General features: G+C 38.8%; 1 protein-coding gene across 7 annotated transcripts in view; it reads right to left on the bottom strand.

Moving 5' to 3' along the window:
- The window catches only part of Wdfy2 (WD repeat and FYVE domain containing 2), a 277,243-nt gene that overhangs the window by 63,366 nt on the left and 200,789 nt on the right, over window positions 1-13,088 (bottom strand). For all 7 annotated transcript variants that reach the window (XR_261449.2, XM_013515763.1, XM_013515761.1 and 4 more), the window contains 2 exons: window positions 10,843-10,897; window positions 265-415 (listed from right to left, as the gene is read on the bottom strand). Coding sequence is in view for 6 of the 7 variants with exons in the window: in XM_013515763.1 (XP_013371217.1) it covers window positions 265-415; window positions 10,843-10,897 (206 nt within the window). In the remaining variant the exon portion in view is untranslated. The remainder of the gene's footprint in view (window positions 1-264; window positions 416-10,842; window positions 10,898-13,088) is intronic.

Below are 13,088 nucleotides of genomic sequence, written 5' to 3'. Positions count from 1 at the left end.
GGGCTGTGTTCTGTCTAAAGATCAGTAGACCCACAACCTGCTCAGCAGGGTATATTATTGAAGGTGCAGTTATTTCACTTCACTCAACTTACATGGGGACCCTTGATGACTTGTGCATTAGAATACTCCATGAACATTTAATCACACAGGGCAAGTCAGCATACATAATAAAAACACTTCAAGTTGCACATACCCTAAATTTTCATAAATCAAAGAAGTCAACAACTAAGTTCCCACCACTGAATCCTATTCAGCAAAGGATACTGCAGGCCTGAGGCCACGGCGCTGGTGCGATAACCTCCCAGACGCTGCCCACTCTCAGAGCAGTGCCAGGCGAACTGCTTGTCCTGTCCCGTGCTCAGCACCCACTCCAGCTCCAGCACAAACAGGACCATCGTCACTCTGCTTTGATGCGCTGAAAACCAAGAGACAGAAACACAATCTATAAAGTGAGCATCCTCAGGGAAACTGGAAAGTACAGCCTAAACAGATGTGTGCTCCTCTTCTATCCTGGAAAGGACGACACTGTGGGCTGTCGGGGACAGGACGGAACCCTGGCTCTCATCATGGCTGAGGGTTTGCCCACGCAGACAGTTCTACCCGAGTTTTTATGTGAGTTTTTTAAAAAAATGATCTATCGCTTCCCAATGTGTCCTACTTGTGCCAATCCAAGAACTACTGCCTGACAGAACACTAAAATCAAATACTTAGAAAGGACACAATGATGAAAAGAGAATAAAATATTCCTTATGTCAAGGTATGTAGTATATAATACATACCTTATGTGTCATTATTTATATAATGAAAGCATATTTCCTACAGTTGTTCATATACAAGAGTTCTTGCATTACACAATTTTAGAGCTCAAAGAGACTACGCCCTCTAGCTTATCTTGCTTTTTTTGTCTGGGCAAAGTAAGGCACAATGTAGGTAAGTAATTTGGCCATGGTCCCATGTTTCTATCAAATGAAACCAGCTAAGAGGATATTTGCTTTCTTATTATTATATAGTTCTAGGCAGTGCAGTTATGGCGTCTGTGGTCACTGAATATAGCTGACTGGAATGAACAGACGGACACCTTTCCACTTGGGTAGCAGTCGGGTGGGGCAGAGGCACACTCATGAGTATGCTAAGATGGCAGAGAAGACACAGATTTCCCATGCTGATCACCAAGCAGAGTCAGTAGAGCAGTACAGCAAGCCAATGGTACATGTGCCATAGCCGGCTGTTTATTATCAAGGGAAACTCTAGCAGGGTCAGCATCACTGGTACAGAGGGATAAATGCAGCGACACTGACAATAATACCATCTGCCAATTTCTGAGTGTCTATCAAGTACCAGGTAATAAAATGCACCCTCTCTCTCAACTGTAATGACCCCGCAAAGTGGGTGATTTCTGATTTTACAGCAAAGCTGACTTTAGCAAGCTGGCTTTTTATACCAGCTGCCACACAATATAGTCGGAACCACAGTGAATACCCACAGGAGCAGACATTTCAACAAATGCCTCATGTTTTAAAGTCTAATATTTGAAGCATGGAGAATACAAGGGGATAAGGATGCAATAATATCATGACTTCTCCACAATATGCCTTTCAAGGAACTGGCTACCACCATGATCAAAACGTAGTCTTTAAAAGACATGATATTTTGGACAAACGTCTTAAGATCATTTCATGTGTGTGTCATACATGTTCAAGTGCCATCAGCAATGTAACCAAAAGTGAACCCTCTAAGGGTCCAAGGGCATCCAAGTCTATTTCAAGTAGAAAGTGGCACCTAGCAGCTCACTCTTTCTCCTAATGGGTCTTTCGGCCTTTTGTCTGTTGCTTTCTAAGTCCAAGGGGATGACAGCAACTCTAAAAGATAAGAAGGTTTAGCCCTGAGTGGTATTCAAGTGGCGGAGGAGGTAGAGGCTAGAAATGGTAAGGGGCTTGCATGGTGTGTCAAAGGGAGGATCACACCTGAGGCTGGTGGGGGAACCAGCCTCAAATACTCAAAGCACAGCTCTTACTAAAGTGACAGAATTCTTATATTAAAAAAAAAAAATCCTTCAAAAGTAATGCTTATCACTAAGCTTCAGAAATTCATGTAACATGGGCTTGATGTTGGGCTTCCCGAATGTCTGTAGGGAGGAGGAAATCATTGCCTTCTTTGATCCTGATCTTAGGTAAGACATGTTTGTTTCCTCACCATGAAGTATGATGTTAGATGTAGAACTTTTTTCTGAGACAGAGTCTTTGTAGTTCAGGCTGGCCTTGAACTCACTAAGTAGCCCAGGCCGGCCTCAAACTCATGGTGACCCTCCTGTCTCAGTCTTCAAAGTGCTGAGATTACAGTCATGCACTACCACACTTGGTTCACCTATAGGACTTTGTAGATTTTTTAAAAAATCAAACTGAAGCAGTTTCTCTCTGTTCCTAGTTTGCTGAGTTTTTATTACAAATTGGATTTTATCAAATGCTTTTTTTTTTACATTGATATATGAATCTTCTTCCTTAGTTTCTGTGACAGTTAACTGATTGCATCAATTTGAGCAAGAAATGTTCAACTACATTGGCTCAGCGTAGCTCTGGGGGTGGAAGACCCCTCCTAGGGAGGACTGTCTCCAAAACGGTATAAAACGGAAATGAAAAAAAAAAGAAGGCTTGCTGCTGTTTCTTCAGAGGCGCTCCAGTCTTCACCTTCACCTTGGCCGTCACCTCCTGGCTTCCACTGCAGACTCTTCAGCTTCCGGCACAGATCTTTTGGGTGCCAACAGGGACTTGCACAGGACACTGCAGTGGGCCCCAGGGCTTTTGACTGGACCCTCTGTATTTGCAACTCACAGACAGCCTTTTTCACTTACATCTGATTCTGTGGGCAGCCATTAAAATTTTTACGTATTTCTATATCTTGCACTAAATCTGTCTCTAGTAAGCACTGACTGACAGCCTGTTAGTTTTGAATATTGATACAGGTTATCTAGCTGGTATAAATCTCGTTTGATCATGCTGTGTAATTCTTTTTGTACTATGTTGGATTTGGTTTGGTAGTTTTTTGTTTTCTGTTTTTTGAGGCTATTGTGTCCATTTTTTGTTGTTGTTGTTTGTTTTTTTTTCCAGTACCGGGAATCGAACTCACGACCTTGCGCTTGCCAGGCAGGCACTGTGCCGCTGAGCTAAATCCCCAGCCCCTGTTGTGTCCATTTTTATGAGAGACACTGGTCTATAGTTTTCCTTTCTTGTAACATCTTTGGTTTCGGCATCACTGATTTTTTTTTTCTGAGATAAAATCCACGTAACACAAAATTGACCACTTTAATAATTTTAGAGTGTGTAATTCAGTGGCTTGAAGTATTTACAGTGTTTCACAATCATCATCACCATCCATTTCCAGAACATTTCCATCACCTCAAAATGACGGCCAATAACCCCAACCCTCCCTCCTCCATTCCTAGTCCTCATCCAAGGAATCTCCGATTTCTGACATTTCATGTAAATGCAGTCGTGCCATCTGTGGCCTTTTTGGTCTAGCTTTTTTCACCTCAGCATGTTTTCAAGATTAACCCACGCTGGAACCTGCATTAGAACTTCATTCCTTTTTTTATGGACAAATAAGTAAGTAAATATATCTTAGGCTATTCTGAATAATGTTACTAAGAATGAGGAGAAGCTTTTGTGTATGTAGTTGTAATTCCCTTAGGTACATTATCAGGAGCAGCAACGCTGTGTCACAAATGAGCTACGTTTAACTCTGAGGAACTGACAAACTTTGCATTCTCACCATCAGTGGATGAAGGTTCTAGTTTCTCTATTTTCTTGTCAACAGTGCTATATTTTTAAGGAATTAATGCTTCCTAAACCATTTAGAATGGAACAAGGGAATTAATATTACAAGAATTAATATTTATTGAACCCTCCAACTATGTTTCAGGTACAGAACTAAGCAAAATTTACAGATGTAATCTCTTAAAAATACTTTAATGTGATAAAATATACCTAAGATTTACATTTTCACTGTACTGAAGTATAAAATACTATACTACAGCATTAAGGATATTCACACTGTTGGGTAACAATCACTACTACCACTCTCTAGCATTTTCACGTCTTCCCAAGCACAAATTTTGAACCCACAAATTGCTAATTCCTAATTTCCCTTTTCCTCCAGCCCTTGACAGTCATCATTCTATCTTTGTTTCTATGAACATGACTACACCGCATATGCGTACTTAGCCTTCTGTGAGTGGCAATTTTGTGACTGGCATAATTAATCTTCAAGTGTAGCCATATTGTAGAATGCGTCTGAATTTCTTTCTTCTTTAAGGTAGAATAATATTCTATTGTATGCATATACCTCATTGTGTTTATCATCTGTCAAAGGACATTTAGGTTGTTTACATCTTGTGGGGACTATGAATAATGCTCCTATAAATATCAGTATACAAATACCGCTTGAGGATATTTTCATTTATCTTGAGAATGCACCACTAATTTTTTTATTTTAAGAGAAAATAAAACAAATTTCAAAACAAAATAGGAGGATAACAATGGTTAATACACTGAATGTGGTTATCTTTAAATTAGTTACTCAGTGTACAAGGTATCAGCATTTAACTATCCAAGCAGTATTAGCATAAACCTTCCTTTTCAACAAACTAAGAGAATTTAGTAGTATATCTACGTGATGTGTGTACATATATATATATTTTTCTTTTCCCTTCCTTCTTTTTTCCATTCCCTCATCCCAGCTTCTCTTTCCTTTTGAAGTTGCTTCTCATATTACAATATCTACTGTACATTTTGGACCTTATTTACTCTTTCAGCTTCTCACACTAGGGAGACCATGTGATGTTTATACATGTGTGTCTGGTTTATTCCGCTTATGAGTATGATCTTGAGTTGTATCCACTTACCTATAAAAGTCTCCAGTTTATCCTTGGCTGATGGGCACTTGGGTTGTTTCCAAGATCTAGCTATTACAAATTGTGCTGCATACATGGGTATACATATATCACTACACTAATTAATTTTTGAATGTTAATCCAACAATGCATTTCTGTGATGAACCTCATTTAATTATAATGTATTATCTTTTTCAAATACTGCTGGACTTGATTTACTGTAATTTTCTTTGGATTTCTACATTTATTTTCATGAGGAATGGTAGCATATACTTTTTTATATTATTTCTGTATAAAATTAGTACAGTATCAAGAAATGCTGATTTCATAGAATGGATTGGGAAATCCTTTATTCAATTTCTAAAAGAACTTGTATAGAGTTGGTATTGTTTCTTCTTGAATGTTCCTTAAGATTTACCAGAAAGCTTTCTGGGCCTGAAGATTTCCTTGTTTCAACTTCTTTAATATACATACATCTATCAAGATTATCTATTTCTTCTTGAGTGACTGGATAGAGCTTATGTCTTTGAAAGATTTGATCATTTTGACATATTTATTCACATGAAATTGTTCGTAATATTCCTTATAATTCTTTAAATATATCTAGTGTCTACAGTGATGTCACTTGGCTGTTTCCTGACTTTATGAATATGCATTGTTTTTCCAACTCAGTGTGGCTGAAGGTTTACTACTTTTACTAAACTTCTAAAAAAATCTTCCAAAATGAGCTTCAGGTCTCATTTACTTTTCTGTATTTTCTGTCTTCTATTTCATAAATTGTTGCTATAATCTTTACTTTTTTCCTTAGATTAGGTTTTGTTTATTTGCTTTCTCTTATTTTTTAAGGTGGAAATTGAGATCACTACTGCATTTGCCCGATCTTTCCTCTCATTCAGTGGGCCTTTATCATTGTAAAACAATCTTTGTCCTTGGTAACACTCTTTGCTTTTAAATCTACTTTGATGTTAATAAGACTACTCAAGCTTTATTTCGATTAGTGTTCTTATGACGTATCTATCATTTTTTTACTTGTAAACTACTATATTCATATCTTTAAAATAAGCTTCTTGTGGGCAGGTTATATTTAGGTCTTGATTTTTTCCCTCAGTCCAAAAGTCTCTGTCTTTTATTTGGCTTTAAACCATTTATATTTAATGTGTTACTGACACTGTTAAACTTAAATCTACCATCTTGCTATTTGTTTTCTATTTTCTATTCTTTTTCTCTCTTCTTTTTAATAATGTGAATTATTTTATGATTTTTACTTTAGTTTTAACTAACATTTTGATGTTTTCTTTAATAGTTGTTTCAAGGTTAACAGTATAAGTCATTAAACTACTTGCTTAAAAGATATAACACTATATATATAGTATAAGAACCTTACAACAGTATAATTCCATTTCTCCTTACTTCTGTTTTGTGCTAATGCTATAATAAGAAAAAAAACTCATGGTTAATTGGTATGCTTTATTCTCTTGAAAAAATGCATATTTTCCTTTGACATCACTTTCTTCCTGAAGGACTTCCTTTAACATTTCTCTTAGTGCAGGACTACCCATGACAAATTCTTTCAGGTATTTTTTTTTTTTTAAATATTTGAAAGAGTTTTATTTTACTTCCATGTTTTGAAGGTAATTTTCTCTGGATAAAGAATTCTGCACTGGCAGTTTTTTTTCCCCTCTCTTGGCATTTTAAAGATGGTCCACTGACAAAATCCATCTACAACTGCAGTACAACTCTGTATCTAGCCTACTTAATCTGCCCACTGATTTTTTTTTTTTAATTTTGTTATGGTTTAGATGAAGAATATCCCCCACCAAGAAACAGAGGGAGGAGGGAGGGAAAAGAGGGGAAAGTGATATGAAAATTAAGATGTGTTATGTACCCGCTTCCTAGGATGAATGTAATCATTATGTACCACAAACATGTGCTGATTAAAAGAAAAAAAAAGAATGTTCTCCAAGAGCCTCATGTGCTCATAGGTGGGGCTTTGCAACTGAATCATGGGGGCAACATAGCCAACTTGTTCAGAGGTAGGATCTGGCAGGAAGAGGCAGGTCCCTGGGAATAGGATGTGGAAGAGTGTATCTCCCTTCCTGGCTTTCTGCTTTTCTCAGTGTTTTTGCCTGCTATGACGTGAACAGAGTTTCTTCCACTGTGCCCTCCTACCGTGCTGCTCTGCTGTGGAGCTGGCCAACCACAGACTACAAACACGAGCCACACTGCTTGTCCCTTCAATTGTATGTATCGGGTATTCAGTCCCCGTGAAGAGAAAGTGATTGAGACAGATTTCAATGACATTTTTCATATATAAAAGCTCTATTCAATTTTTCAAAAAATCTGTTTTATTAAGAATATTTTTTCCTTTCAGTCTGCTATACCTTCTTTGATTTCTTCAATCACTTAAAACATTATGTTATGGTTTCTTTCAGATTACTGAAGATTCTTGGCATTCTAATCTTCCTGTTTGTGGTATCTCCTAATACAACGTGGTGGCTGAATACCTTGTTTTTTTCTGCAGTTTAAAAAATTATGAATTCCTCTTAAGCAGTCCTTTTGTTTGTTTTCTGTGGTATGGGGAATTGAACCCAGGGCCTTGTGCTTCCTAGGTGAAGGCTCTGTCAATAAGTTATAGCCCCTGCTCCACAGTCCTTGACTTTGTTGTAAAGGCTTTTGTGCAATTTGTCTCACTAGGAAAGATTGTGCATTTATTTCTAGCAGGTTACCCTGGGATATAACTGACCAAGAATTAATTTATGTTGCTTTTTTTGAACACAGAGCTTCTAGCACTACATAATTCGTCTAAATTTGTATTAAAAACCTGAAAGTTTTCAGTTGGGGTACTGATTCATTATGACTTTTCCTTTTATCCAGGGTTGGGGTCAAGAATCAATTTCCCAGGGCTGGGGATTTAGCTCAGCGGCACAGTGCCTGCCTGGCAAGCGCAAGGTCGTGAGTTCAGTTCCTGGTACTGGGAGAAAAAAAAAATCAATTTCCCTATAGTCCTCCTGGGCCAATGAGTACAGGCGGAGTTTTGACCTCTCTTTTCTGGGGATATCATTCTTTACAGGTCTTACATTGAAATCTCACTCCTCATTTTCCATCTCACTCAGGCCACAGGCCTTATCTCCAGCCCTCCAGTGCATGCTCTTCCACAAGCATCCAGCTGCTACTGCCTCTGCCTCCCAAGACGGCTGCAGTGGCAGTTCCTATGTATGTCACATGGAGATTTCATTCTCTCTGCTCTGGTACATGGAAAAGTTCCTTTTGTTTCTTTCTCGAGCTTAGCGTTATAGTAGAAAGAACAACACATACATCAAAAAGCCTGCCATTTTATGATCACCTCCAGGTATTTGCGAAGAAAGGGTTTCCACAATAGTCTAGTTACCAAATTTTGTAATCCCCTTGTAGATAAAATAGAAATATATGAAGCATATTAAAAGACCCCAACATTAATGGCATATGATGACTGGTTTCTAATGGTACATGCATCATATGTGTATTTGTGAGACTGATTTTACCAGCATATTTTATGTTGTACACATTTAAGGAAAATACAAAATGAAGAAAGATTATATTTAATAATTACAATACATTCTGACAGGCTAAAGAAAATGAGATGATTAATAATGACTGCAATGTCCAGCATTTACACTAAAAATAAAATATACCTTCAAAAGTATGTGATGCCAGGCATGGTGGTGCACATCCGTAATCCCAGCACTCAGGATGCTGAGGCAGGAGGACCGCTGCAAGTTTGAGGCCAGCCAGGGCAACAAAGTGAGTTCAAGGCCAGCCTGAATTGCACAGTAAAACACTGACTCAAAAAAAAAAAAAAAAAAATAGCATGGGACACAGCTTGAAAACAACTCAAGTGAGAACTGTTGAGGAGTTCACTATTCCAAACACATGAGCCCATGGTAAAAAGTGGTTGCCAGAAAGTTCACCCTCTGTGTTACAAGAACAGTGCCCAGAAGTAGAAAGGACAGGAATGTGATTTTGTGCGTATTTGATTATATGCATGTATTAGCTATCTATTGCTGTGTAACAAGTTACTCAGAGGGGCAAAACTTTAAAAACTTAGCAGGCAAACAAAAGATGTCAGAATTTCTGTGGGTCAAAAATCTTGGTGCAGCTCAGCTGGGTGTCTCTGCATAAGCTCTGTCACAAGATGAATCTGAGGTATGGGGTGGAACTGTGGTCTCATCTGAAAGCTTAGCAGAAGAAAGGCATGAGTTCTCAATGGCTGCTGAACCCTGCCTCAGTTCCCAGCACCGAGGCTTCTCCATCGGGCAGCTCACAACAGGGCGGTTGCCTCCTGCCAGAAAGCAAGCGAGAGCAGAAGAGGGCAAGCAAGGAGGAGGCCGCAGGCCTCTGAAACCTAATCCTGAGTTTTCACTATTGCTTGTCAAGTTATAGGTCCGGTTTACACTCAAGGGGAGGGCTGTGGACATCAGGAAGTGATGCTCACTAGGAATTACATGCCATACTATATTTTTAAGTAGTCATAAAGGTACAATATGATATCCCAAATCTATGACCAAGACAGCTCAAACATTTTGAAGGAAGCAAAGTTCAGGTCATGAAAAGCTGGAGTCCAGATATAAAGTGTTTAGACTGAAAAAGGAAAGGGGAAAAAAGATTAAGCAAGGAGAAATAAGGACAGGAATGAGAACTTTTCACAGCTGTTATAAAATAATTGAAAGCCTGTCACGTGAACAGAGACTGCACTCAGTTTTTGTAGCTTTAACGGGCTGAGCGAAGAACATTCCACTACTTATCATGCAGCAGTTCAGTGAGCTGTTTACCTGCCTGTGTCCTCCACATAACTGTAACTGTTTACAGACAGACACACTCCTGTTTTGTTCACTTTTATAATCCCGAGTTACCGCAACACTGCAGGTACTCAATAAATACTTGATGAGTGACATGTGAAAAAATTTTTAAAACTACCATAGGGAATGAATTTCAGTTCTAAATTTAAAAAAAAAAAATGAATTCTGAGTTTTCCAAAATCAGAAGGACTTGCTGGATTTCTGGAGGTATTAAAGGAGATGCGGGATACTCGCACAGGATGAATGAGGCCGACAGATCTGGATGAAATGACTGCCAGGTCTCCTTTCCTTGGAGACTTCCACTGAGCCACAACCTCAGCCCCTTTTAAATTTTATTTTGAGACAGGTCTCACTAAATTGACAAGACTGGCCTCAAAACTGCAATCCTCCTGTCTTAGCCTCCCCAATAGCTAGGGTTACAGGTGTGTGGCACCTCGTTGGGCTGACTTTTGGGTCTTAAAGGTCTAGTGTTCTGATTCCGACGCATCAGTCTGGACAAAGAAAGGCCTTCTAGGCGCTGCTCCTGATCTACACTCTGAACATGGGCAACACGCAAATGCTGAAGACACAATAAAAACCACAATTCTTCTTCCTCAACAACACACATACTCCTGAGCTCTTCGCCAGATGTGAAATGAGCCCCCTGCAAAGCGGCACTGGGTGCCCAACTCCCTGAGTCTGTTGTGTGAACAACCACCAGGAGTGTGGTGCAAAAAGACATAGGTCATGGCCTGGGCATCACATTCACGTGATCTAACTCTGCCCTACACATGACCAGCTCCAGCTGAAGAACCACAAGCAAGTTACTAAAATTTCTCAGGCCTCGGCAACTTAATTCCCAAACTGGAATAATACTGACTTCGAATGTGGCTCTGCTTGGTTCCCCTGAGTATGTAAAGTGAGTATTCTCTTATAGATGAATACCATCAAGACATTTTTTTGTTTTGTTTTGTATTTTTTGAGATAAGATCTTGCTGTGTAACCCAGGCCGGCCTTGTACTCACGGTGATCCTCCTGCCTCAGCCTCCCAAGTGTTGGTATTACAGGTGTGAGCCACCACACTTGGCCTATCAAAAAATATTTTAAAGTCTGAGTAACGAAAACCCTCCTCTCACTCCCTACCTTGATAGTTTTTCACAGGAGTCATCTTGTTATAGTCTTCAGACAAAATAAACTCCTGCAAAAGAAGAAATATATTAAGCAAAAGGAAATTCTTTAAGCGAATAACTATGTTTTGGTAAAAAACAGACGGAATAAAGCCAGTGTCATTACAGAATTATATTTTACTGATCAACTTAGGATTTTTGTACCTCTCTAAAATGAACCATCACTATGATGGAACTGAAGCATCATTTTTTGTTTTGGTACCAGGAAATGAACTCACAACCTCGCACTTGCCAGGCAGGCGCTGTGCCACTGAGCTATACCCCCGGCTGTGCATCATCATTTCTTACCATATAACTCAACCTGATTTTTGCATATGCATGAGAAGAAAACTGCATCAAGTGCAGAGGCTTGATACTGGCCAATTTTGAAAATAAACTACATTCAAAATGATTTTTTTTCTCAATAGTGCAAGAGCTGAAGATTTGCAAGACTCTGGCCAGTGGGAAAATCGCATTTTTTTTTTTTTTTGAAACTGGAATCCAACTCAGGACCTTGCACTTGCCAGGCAGGTGAGCAATTCTTTACTAGAGGCATAAATTATGTATTTTAAGGCAGTGATGGTGGACTTTTTAGAGCTTTCAGTGATGTGTGCCATAGGTTTGCCACCACTGCTTTAAGGATTCTGCTGCTAACATCAGTAACTTATTTTCCTCACTACAAGCCTCTTGGGGTTGTACCCTGCTCACTCTCTGTGTCCCTGGGGTGCACTGCCAGTGCCTTGGCATGGCAAGTAATGCATAAATATCGGTCAGGAATGTGGAAGGCACCTCCCAATATGACAAGATCAGTCTGGATGTCAAATATACAGAAAAAGGTCAGTTTCCACACAGCACACCGTACATACATTCTGTGGGGATGCACAAACAGTGAGTGTGGGATTTCACCCGAGCATCCACGTAGACAGTGGCTCACAGGTAGAAACCAAACAAGTGTTTAGGCGGCTGCTCAAATCCCTTAGATTCTTTCAAATGTAAAATATCCATATGTTCTTAAAAAGTAAGTCATCAAACAGAAGGAAAGCTGCAAAATGTGTTAAAGTGATGCTTTCACCTGAGCTTAACAACAGAACAATGAATCTTTTCACAACATCTGGAAGCACCCAGAATTTTTCTCTGATGACTTTCAAAAACAGGAGGGTGGGAGGACAGACATGCACACGCCTTTCTTCCTGTCTGGGTGTTTCCCCACTTCACATATGTTGTGAAATTTTTTAGCAAATAATTATTGCATTGTTTTTGTGATACATGTCACAGAGATAAAGTAGGAGGTGATGTGAGAGAATACACATAGCAACCACAGCCTTTGGTTCATCACTTTTCTATCCCAGCCCTGTGAAGAAGCTTATCTTCAAATGGATTTTCTTCACAATGCCTCTCTCAGTAACAACATTATTCAGCTTGTCACTCTTTAAATTCATATCATTATTCCTTCAAGAAGTGGCACCATATCCATTTCTCCTTTCTGAAGATTTAGGCTCACGACTGAACAGAGCAGACTAAGTCTGAAAGAAATAAAGTAGCATGCCCAGGAGAAGCTACTGAGCACGGGAAGGGGAATCTCACACACGCCTGAGCGCAATCCGCCCCCAACCTTTCATCCAGGGAAGAGGACCTGGCTCTGAGCCCACACTTCAGAGGGCCCTAATACATGCACAAAACGCAATTTATTAAAGACAATTATTGTATGGTCAAACGTTTATGGAGTTCGTAAGTGTCACGTAATTTTAAATTATGTAAGTGGTTTTTGAATTTGGGCAAAAGACACCTCAATTCCTTTTCGAAAAAGGCAAGGTATAAAATTACGCAAGTTTACACACAGGATAGAACATATACATACAAATTAAAAAATTAGCAGTTCACCCCATTGATAAACCTACTGTTTTTGTTAATTCATTTTCTCTGTAATTATGAAAATACAACATAGGAAAAACATGGGAGATTTTGCCATTTTTCATTATTTTTTGATTATAGAAAGCATGTGCTATTCTCAGAAATATATGAAGGATAATCCTTTAAAGGTCCCTTGTGATACCATTTCTTGGAGTATTATAGAAAGTATTTTTGTAATAATATCTATAATAAAAAATGTAAAACATTTTAGCAATAAAAAAAGAATCGTGTCATTCCTTGAGTACATACTTTTATTATCCTCATTCTTTCTAGAAAATGAACTATATTATTCTTTTACCAACTGATCTTCAT

Source organism: Chinchilla lanigera, unplaced genomic scaffold (genome assembly GCF_000276665.1).
Source record: "Chinchilla lanigera isolate Chin_1 unplaced genomic scaffold, ChiLan1.0 scaffold00030, whole genome shotgun sequence".
Lineage (NCBI taxonomy): Eukaryota > Metazoa > Chordata > Mammalia > Rodentia > Chinchillidae > Chinchilla > Chinchilla lanigera.
This window is presented reverse-complemented; position numbering and strand designations above follow the sequence as displayed.